Below are 10,556 nucleotides of genomic sequence, written 5' to 3'. Positions count from 1 at the left end.
AATATCACATGTCCATCTACATAACTATTTTTAACTGAAGCTTCCATTCTATCTTTCTCTTTTAAAGTACACTGGTATGTGTTCCCATACTCATTTCTCTCCACTGAGAGAAAAATATACTTTAGCCAAATAAATATTCTTCTCACAACAATGTAAAGCGAATATTCCAATGGAAATTTCGTCCATTTGTTAATCGAAAACAAATATGATCAGCAAAATTTTATTTTTCTCTCAATACATTTCTTCTTTGACAACTTTTTCTTCTTATTTTCGTCACATGTCATGTTTCTAGCAATAAATTCAGACCTTTTCCATTCTCTTTCAATTACTCTAAAATTATTTCAAGAAAAATCTAGACACACGCGTCCGAATTCCGTCGAAAGTTCACACGTCCAGAAGTGACATCGGAGGCGTATAAAATCATTTTAATTCCACCAAGCGCGACAAACTTTTGTATTGCGACGCCCATGGATCCCAATAAACGAGTGCTTATTGTGCGCTCTCGTACAGATAGTACTCTCATACGTTCAGTCATCACAGAACAGCAGCGTTAGCTGCTCCACAAATTTACTTCATCACCTCAACTGATCAACAAATATCTCCCGATTCATTAAGCCATTGGCTTATTCGCCGCTGCTGATTGATTACACATATTGAATACCAAGTTTTTAATTTTTCTTTTCAAGGTATTAACTCAGTCAGTGATCGAGATAAACTGGAATACGTGATTTAACATTGTGATCAGTGGATATTCTGTCACTCTAATGACGGAATATTATCAAATCGGTCTCACGGCCGTAGCGGCATTCATTGCCGTCTACCTTTCCACCGGAAGTCGATGGCGTACTTTGTATATCATTGGCAAAACATTGCCAAGAGATCTTCTGTAAGTATTTATTGTCATTTTTACTCTTAAATCACGACTTATCGTTATTCTACCGAAAAGGAGCAAAATGAACATTTGGAGGATTTTTAAATGCAATTGATTGACGATCTGATTAGACTTAACTTGATTGCATTTTTAATAGGAAAAATTCGGTGAAGTTCGTAGAGTAGAGACAATTCATTCTGCCCCTATAGGGCCATAAACTGCCCGAGATTTGAATGGATAGTCCAATTAAACTTCGAAAAATATTGAAGACGAAGATCCGCAGTGAAGTGGTAAACTGAGATAAGTTACTTGATCTCTCAGTCGACTTTTCCAGGAATATCTCCGAATCTATGGAAAATAGCGAAAATTGTGATAGACCTTTATTGTAAAGCTCAATGTGCTGCATCAAAAAGGTTGTAATAAAATTTTTGCTATCTGCCTTGGATTCCAAAATATTCAGTAAAAACTGGCCAATAGTCAAAAGTGACTTATCTCAGTTTACCATTTCGCAGCTGATATGATCGATTGAAAAGTAGAAAACGTATCGAATCTCATTCGTGTTTCTATTATTGACAGGTCTAGCTTCTTTGAATGAAGAATCACGTAATGGGGTTATTAGAAATTTCAATAGATAAGAATCATTAGACAGGTCAAAGTAGTCTCCGGGCAAAGTTGAATCTGTGATTGTGAGATTCGCCTGTCTCATTATCGAATCAAATTTGTAGTTAAATAATGAAGTCTCGCGCGATAAGATACTCTTGGAATTTGTCGTGAGGATCTCTTTTTATCCTTCTTATGTACGGTATACTCGACGGGTTAATGCGCAGATACTCAGATGCATCTGTACGCTGGAGAAAACTTGCATTTCTTGATAACGGGATTGTTCCAGTTGCCGTTGTGTACAATGAACTCTCGTTGGTTTGAAAAAATGTGGGAATTTGGATTAAAGCGATGAGTAATGAGGACTTGAATTGAGTGAATTGATATAATAGTTTGAATGATGTATAATATAGGACGAGGCTGAGAGGCTTGGGATGTGGACGCGTTGAATAATGCAAATTTTGCTGCGTGACGAAGAATGAAAACATTCAGGGCTGTACGCGTTGTGCACCAGGAGCGTACAAATTGTGTAATGTTTCTATCACGAAAAGAAAAATCTCTTAAACATTAGTGTGTTCATTATATTGAAAGAGTAGATGCGGTACTGTCGAATTATCGAATTTCGAGATTGGAGAATCGATTGCTTTAAAATCGATTTATGAAAATAATCGAGGTTTATGAACGTCATAACCGGTTAAACGTTAGATTATTAGATGCGCGACGCGCGCCTTCTTGTGCTAGTTCTATTGTCAAACGGACAAACATCGATACTATCGATATCTCGAAGGTCTATCACGTTGATTCCTCGTTTGTTCATAGCTGTCTAAGGCCGCTAATTTGAATTCAGAAGTCATTTAATTTAGAAATTTTTAGTCATTGTTATTGATACGAAAAATTCGTAGGATTTCTAGTTTTGGTGCGGCGTACACTAATTCACCGGGAACGGTATGAATGCAAAATGGATGGGTGGGGCAAAATGGTTGGGAAGGATAAAAAATAATTATAAAAATCCCACAGAATTATTTTAATAAAGGTTCTGTTTCACTTTTTGATTGTGACCTCATTTGCATGTTTCTAGTTCATTTTTAAGATCTAATATTTGTTTCATTTAACAGATTATTTTATATATACGAAAGCTCCATGTAAATAATCCTCATTCATATTTCTGTCTTATTCATTCCTGTTCTAATAAAAATGTTTCTGCAGCCCGTCACATCCCATGACTTAAAAAGGACGGAATCGATTTGATTTTTTTCAAAATATTCCTCCTGATGATCGCCAACTAGATCAAACAAGAATATGCATCCCTCCCTCCAAAGTGTTGAGAATATTTCATTTCTAAAATTCATCTACGCGCTCCAACGCTCGCAAAAGGTGAAAAGTCGACTTGTTATTTGCACAAAAACTTTCCCGCGTGACAACAATAATTGCTATTAATAATGATCTCAATGACATCGTAGTTATTTCATTGTAGCAAAGCCAATGACTCAATTCTACAAATTTGGGTTTTATTCCCATCTTATCTTTCATTTTTGCCATGAAACCATTTGCTGCAGCGATAACTTAAAAAATAATCGAGATTGAAACCTTATACTTTGCAGGACGACTTAGGTCTGATGATAACAATTATTGAAAACTGATTCTCAAGATGTTAATTATTTCAAAATTAACAAAAAACAGTCAACAATGAAGTGATACGCCATTCAAACGTTGCAGTACCTCATGAAATCTGATGAACGTGTTATTAATCATTTCACGTTCACCAATGAAACATAACTTTCTATGAACTTGATATTATCTTGTCTTTCATTCCCCAGAGGAGGCTACAGGTTCCTGAAGATAAATATACTGCTCTGGTACTGGGAGAAACGAGGTTTCACAGTTGCAAAATTATTTGCGAAACAAGTAGAGAAGAACCCAGATAAAATTGTCTTCATCTTTGAGGATCAGCGATGGACATATGGGCAGGTACGTCACTGCTCATCCAAATACTCCATCCAAATGAACACTAATTATCACTGGAGATGTCAGCTTGACGGAAAATTCTGTCACCTGTGTCTATAAGTTTTAATAATGTCTTCTTTTTTTTTCTTTTGTTTATTCACCAGGCTTCTATGCTTTACAACAAAATTATTTTCGCTGTTATCATTAAGACAATATCAATACCAAAAAATTAATAATTTGCATTTTGTTTTGCATTTGCATTTAAACAATCGTCTAAAAAAATTCCACGGGAGATATGGAAAGAGATAATTACCAAAGAAATAATTATCTACTTCATGGTCAGCGAAGGAAAGAGGACAATTGTTCTCCTACTCCTTGCCCCTGAACTCATTCCCCCCTTCCCTTATTTATACTCCTGTTGGAGTGGGGAGAGGACTTGTCCCAATCTGGGTCGGGCAACCTAATACTCATTATAAAGTTTATTTTATTACATGATTAGGATGATGCTGAGAGAAATTTTTGTTTGGGAAATTATTTCGGGAGTTTATTTCTCCTGGAGGCATTAGTTTGCAAGATTTTTTCGGAGAGATTTTGGCCGGAGAATTTAGGCCAGGGGAATAAGTCCTAAAACCTTAAGTTAGGATTTTTTAATTTTTATTTTGAAAGACGGAAACGATAATAAAATTTGCAAAAAAATTGCGATACCAAATGTGATCGAGGTCTCTAAAAAATTGTTGTTGTTTTCGATAGTTTTTGAATTTACTAAAAGGTAAATCTACTTTAGGTAGATCTACTTTAAAGAGTTCGTAGTTTTATCCATGATCTTGAAGAATGTTGATAAATAATTTTATTCCAGGATTAGAATATTAATAATGATTTTCTGTTATAGTTGGATGACTACAGCAACCGCCTCGCCCGGTACATCCGCACTCAGCCAATGTCTCGTGGCGATAGTGTTGTAGTGATAATGGAAAATCGTCCGGAGTATGTGGGGACCTGGTTAGGATTAAGCAAAGCGGGATTTGTCGGCGCTCTTGTCAATACCAACCTTAGAAAAGATGTGTTAATTCACAGTATTAAAACTGCTAATTGCAAATCCATTATTTTTGGAGCTGAACTGAAAGACGGTGAGAAAAATCGAATATTTCTCATTCAATTATTACTCCACAGAAACGGAAAAGTCATTTACTTATCATAAGACAACTAGATCATTAAGAAATGCATTATAAAATACATCTTTAGAATGAGAAATCTGAATACCGTTCCACGTCTTGTGATGTCACAGGAAATTGTTGGATAGAATTTTTGATTAGGTAGGACCGGAATCAGGATCAACCTCGATTTAATTTAAGAAAAAAATTTTATTGAAGAACGTGATTTGAATGCGGAACACAATTATATTCATAACTTACTATGAAAGAATTTTTTTATAAAAATTGGGCGTCCAGGTAGTGAAGCGTAAGACAACCGTTCGTTTTATCATAACAATTAGACTCCCAAGTCTAGTTTTTAGGACGAAACTCACCCCTAAAAAGTGGCGAAAGGTCATTTCATCCTGCGTTTCACCGTCTGGAGGTCTAATTTTCATCCGAAATTTTTTCTCGTGTTCACTTAAACGACAATCGAACTCGAAAGTTGAGTAATTCGAAATAATCCCTCCCACTACTGTAATACCATTCCCGAAAATAGAGCGGCAATTAATCCAATACAAATCCCCCCCCCCCCTCCCTCCTCATAGTAATATATAAGTCACTCTTAATATCCTGTGGTAAATCGATTTGTGACGACTTGTGCCTGTGATAAAATATTTTATGACCATTTGTCCATCTGATAAAATTTGTCATCATTTTTCCTGTGATTATCCTGACCCGTGATAAATAGAGGTGACATAGGACTAATTTTTTGGGTATTATAGCCATTGAGGAGATCAAAGAGAAAATCCCAGATATTGGTCTATACCAGAGCTCGGAGAAGCCAAATACCCCAGTCCTCCAAGGAGCTGTTGATCTGAATAAATCAATGGCAGATGTTTCTCCTGCAGCTGTGGAAGTTGATCTTTCATTAGGATGTCCCAGAGATAAACTCATATACATTTATACGTCAGGAACAACGGGAATGCCCAAGGCCGCTGTTATCAATAACTTGAGGTGAGTCACAATGAATTCGATCCGATTTTTTTCACGGTGACCAGAAAATCACAGAAAAAATGAATCATCCACATAGGTACATGCTGATGTCTTGTGGTGTATACTACATGCTTGGCCTTGATCACACGGATCGAGTTTACGATCCACTGCCACTTTATCATACGGCCGGTGGAGTTATTGGAGTTGGACCTGCTCTTTGCGTTGGAATCACGGTTGTACTTAGGCGAAAGTTTAGTGCTTCCAAATTTTGGGCTGATTGCATTGAACATAAATGCACTGTGAGTTATAGTGTCAATAATATAGTCATTACCGCATCGAGTAAACTGTCATAAATTATGTGTAGTATTTTATGGAGATGTATGAATGCAACTGAAATCTAAAAAATCGTTAATTGCAACCGTCAGTTTCATTTATTGAATGCATGATGAGTACTAATGGATAATTGAATTAGGAGAGCGAGTATTCCTTATGTAATAGAAAAATGTTTTAAGGAGATTTCGATTTTTTTTCTGAATCGTTGATCAGTAATTTGAAGTAATACTTATCTAATTTATATACAATTTTATTTAAGATGAAGAAACCGATATGTTTGAGTAATATAATTTCGTGACATATTCCGGAATATTGTGGAAATAGTTCAATTAAAAATTCATTGAAGAGTAGAGGCTGTAATAGTTTTCGGTCACTATATCAAAATAATTCCGTTGAACTTTTGGCCCTGTTTCTTTCTAAAAGCATTTTAAGACCTTAATTTAAAACTAATAAAGATGCAATCAAGCTATAAAGATTATAATTACATTATTGAACTCGGTAGATCTCCAGACATTAGGCTTTATTTCTAAATAAAAATTTGCAAGATTCTTTGTCAAATTATTTATCAGGAGAAAGCGGCTTCTTGGAGAGACATGTAGATAGACTCGTATAACAAACAGTTAGTCAATTATTTAGATATAAACAGTTCACTTTTCTGCATTCTTTGATGATTATTTTACAGGTTGCTCAATACATTGGTGAAATATGCAGATTTCTGCTGTCCCTTCCACCAAGTCCGAATGACACTGCCCATAACATTCGTTTGATGTACGGAAATGGATTGAGACCACAAATATGGGAATCCTTTGTGAAACGCTTCAACGTTGGACAGATTGGAGAATTCTACGGAGCTACTGAAGGGAATTCAAACTTAGGTATTTGATTTCATTCTCTATAAGGACCTAAATTAATGGTTATCCGTTCTCATACCAGACAACAGTAATTGTGGACTTCAATTGGCGGGGAACTGTTGATCAAATAGACTGTCCTGTAACGATTTTTTCAAAATAAGTCATTGAGTCAGTGAGTGATTTTTCAAAATCTTTATGCCATCAATAAATTGATGAACTCGTGAATTTCGCATCATGGGGGTTTCGTATTAAAAAGTATTTTCAAGAATATTTAACATATATTTAACATATTTTTCAAGAATATTTAATATCGTGACGCAATAAATTGTTACAGCTTTATCTCGTCATGGAAATTTCGTATAAAACTGTTTAGATAAAAATGAACTGAGGAACTGACGCCAGTTCCACTGAAATCCCATGAAATACTATTTTTGCATTAATTGTGAATGTTCTTTTCAGTGAATATCGACAACAGACCCGGAGCTGTTGGCTTCGTCCCAAGGTTCGGTGACGCTCTGTACCGAGTTGCTCTTTTAAGAATTGATGATGAGACGGGAGAGCCTGTGAGAGGTTCCGATGGTTTATGTATTAGATGCAAGCCAGGTATATTCAAAGTCCTGTCAATAGTGCTATTTATTTATTTACTTATTAAACCCAATTTCTCCCAATGAATATGTAATGATTCCAGATGAACCGGGAATATTTGTGGGGAAAATAAATCCGAAGAAGGCGGTTCACGATTTTCGTGGCTATGCAGATGAAAAGGAATCAGAAAAAAAAATCATCAGAGATGTTTTTAAGAAAGGGGACCGTTTCTTCAATTCTGGGGATATTCTTGTGATGGATGAGCTCGGTTATTTCTATTTCAAGGACAGACGAGGAGATACGTTTAGGTTTGCACTCTTTTTGTTCCTAATTTTTCAACTGATTTAACCGCTGTTGGTGAGATGAAAGTTCATAAACATCACGATTTATCAGTATCTATCAAGATTTATCGAGATCTAATATTTGAAAAAATCACGTGACATTTTTCCCAATGGAATTTTTCGATGATTCGAAAATTTAAGATATTTTCATTGATAGAACCCCTAAATACTCTACAATGAGACGTTAAATTGCGACAATTCTACAATTGCTATTCACTTTATGCGGCCTTGGAGCTAGTGCAATCACCAGAAATATATTTTTTCAGGAAAAAGGAATAATTAAGGGAAAAATTGTGTTCTGGCTATTTACCTGACAAACTCTTGGAATATTGAAAATTAAATTGAAGTATTAAAAAAATATTTTTATTTCAAAATTGTTGAAAAACTGCGGACAATAATAAAAACAAATTATTTCCTTGTTTCTGAATGAAAGTATTGGAATCGATCAAATTGAAGTTTTTGATTTTTTAAGTTATATCAATTGAATACGATTCTATATGTTCGAAAATGCAATTTTAGTCCGTATTCGTACATGCGTGTGTAATATTTTTTTTGCTTTTGTGGTTCGCTCACTAATGAATCAATGAAATCGTATTTTTTTTCAAAGATATCTTCTACCGGCCCCTATCTATCGCTATCAATTACAACTCAGTTCACGAATCCGGGTTTGTTATTTTTTAATTTAAAAATTCACTTTCTCCACATGTTATACAATATTTCCGCCAAAAATCATATTTTCCGAATTTTTCTGACCAAATAACGATGAAATTGATGTAGAAAAATATAAGGTCCATGCGTTTTGTCATTATTTAGTGATTCACTAAGTTTCCCAATGGTGCAAAAATTTTCCTGAGTTTTTTCTACAGTTTTGTGATTCTTCTTAAAAATTCAGAAAAAATACAAGAGAATGTCGGCATTTTGTAATTATTTACTGTTTAAATTTTTTATTCATAAATCTTTTGTCGTAAATATTTTATGGTGATACCGAACTAACAAAAGATTAAAAGTAAAAAATGAAAATGGATTTCGATGTCTTTGAACATTAACTCATGAAAAAATAAACAAAAACATTCGAAATTTGGCCACTTGAGTGAAACTTGAAAATCTGAGGTCATCAGGACATTCGCTGGAGAAAAGTCATCTCTAAAATTACTCAACTTTTTTTCTGCCTCATTACTAATTGATCCCACACTCTTTATGTCTTCTCCAGGTGGAAAGGCGAAAACGTAGCTACAGCTGAAGTTGAAGGGGTTATAAGTAATATAATTGGTCTCCGAGACAGCGTAGTCTACGGAGTAGAGGTAATAAATAATCCAAACTCCCCCGTATTCTCTCATATAAAATTTTTCAATATTTGATAATTAACTTTTCAGGTACCCGGCAACGAGGGTAAAGCTGGAATGGTTGCAATTTACGATCCCAACCAGACTCTGAGTCTTCAAGAATTAGCCGATGGATTAAAAAAATTGTTACCTGCATATTCTAGACCGTTGTTCGTCAGGGTTGTAGCGGAATTACCATTAACCGGTGCGCATAAAAACTGAATTATAAAACTTAATTTTACCCCCTTCAAGAAATAATTTAATTATATTCACTTTTGTAGGTACATATAAATTGAAAAAAGGAGATCTTCAAGTGGAGGGCTTCGACGTTAGCAAGGTAGGAAAATGTAAAGAGGTTCAGTCAATTGAGACACTGAGCTAATATTATCTTTGATCATTCCATTTCTCAGATTAAAGATCCGGTGTACTTCTTGGAAAAGTCGGGTAATTACGTACGATTAACTGAGCAACTGCATCACGATTTACTTGAGGAGAAAATTCGTGTCTAAATTAAAAGGACGAGAGTTACAGGACAAAATTAATTGTGAATCTTCGGGAGCATTTGAACAATTTGTGAACCCAGTTATTGTTATGTGGCCAATTTAAAATCGCAGAATATTTCATTAGGCATAAAGGTATTTAAACAATTATTGATTCATGTGTTGCGCTGTTGATTGTTGCGGAATGAGGGAGGTTGGGGTTGTTTGCAAAGAGCATCATAGTCTTTAAAGCTAAAGAGATATTTATTGTTGATTTTTTGAATTTTCAATCATACTGGAATCACGTTTGATGAGCTGTATAGTATATCGCGAGGAGTGAGAAATATCGTGCAAAGTTAGGATATGTATCCATTTTTATTCATTTAGCATACTATTTAGAGATAATTTATATGAATCACCAATGAGATTAAAAAGAGCTTACGCAATTATTCGCAAGTTCAAATATATAGAAGACTATAACTACAGAATGTACCGTGACTGAATCATTAACTAGGCTACGTCCACTCGTATTGTACCGTTGAATAAAAAAAGGAGAAATTGTCTCTTGATTTATTACCACCCTAACGATGATACGACTGCTACTTTATCATTTTTTATTACCCGAAATGTACCTTCGTGTACACATAGTAAAGCGGCATGGGAAATTGTTTAATTCGGTACAACAACAAGGTACAAGAACGTCCTATATCACCTTAAGACCGCATCAATGACTGATGACTTAAATCAGAAAAAATTAAACCTTAGTCCAGGCGGTCGAAACTAAAAAAGCTTTTACAGGAGATTTCCGACTCGAAAATCCCCTGACGCCTGTACTCACCTGTTCTCCATTCGGGTTTTTAGTGAAAAATATGAATGAAGGGCTGCAAATAATGGAAACCCACTCAATTATCATTAATGGCTGTATCAATAGGTGTATCGTTGTATAATAAATTAGTTTGGTAAAAATGTTATCTCGAAAATGTCAATAAATTTTTTTCTGTGTTTACAAACCCTTAAAATATAAAATAATCATTATATATAGGAATGTTGTACATTGTAGAGAAATTACATATACACTACTACATATAATTTATATTACACATA

At 34.8% G+C, this 10,556-nt stretch overlaps 1 protein-coding gene across 1 annotated transcript; it reads left to right on the top strand.

Annotated features, from left to right (window-relative positions):
• Positions 1-512: 512 nt before the first annotated feature.
• Positions 513-10,423, top strand: LOC135161662 (long-chain fatty acid transport protein 4-like). The gene is made up of 12 exons (XM_064119427.1): positions 513-886; positions 3,289-3,439; positions 4,305-4,542; positions 5,331-5,562; positions 5,639-5,840; positions 6,557-6,749; positions 7,185-7,328; positions 7,414-7,618; positions 8,862-8,952; positions 9,025-9,178; positions 9,255-9,310; positions 9,384-10,423. Exons 1-12 carry the CDS (start codon positions 765-767, stop codon positions 9,480-9,482), a joined length of 1,887 nt encoding a protein of 628 aa, XP_063975497.1. The 5' UTR covers positions 513-764; the 3' UTR covers positions 9,483-10,423.
• Positions 10,424-10,556: the final 133 nt, after the last annotated feature.

This window comes from Diachasmimorpha longicaudata, chromosome 4, assembly GCF_034640455.1.
Source record: "Diachasmimorpha longicaudata isolate KC_UGA_2023 chromosome 4, iyDiaLong2, whole genome shotgun sequence".
Classification (NCBI taxonomy): Eukaryota; Metazoa; Arthropoda; class Insecta; order Hymenoptera; family Braconidae; genus Diachasmimorpha; species Diachasmimorpha longicaudata.
The sequence above is the reverse complement of the archived record's forward strand: the minus strand, read 5'-3'. Positions and strand labels throughout refer to the sequence as shown.

Coding starts and splice junctions, on each gene's coding strand:
- LOC135161662 (XM_064119427.1), top strand. CDS start 765: ATGACGGAATATTATCAAATCGGTCTCACGGCCGTAGCGGCATTCATT. Junction 3,440..4,304: donor AGCGATGGACATATGGGCAG/GTACGTCACTGC, acceptor TTTCTGTTATAG/TTGGATGACTACAGCAACCG. Junction 5,563..5,638: donor GCTGTTATCAATAACTTGAG/GTGAGTCACAAT, acceptor TCATCCACATAG/GTACATGCTGATGTCTTGTG.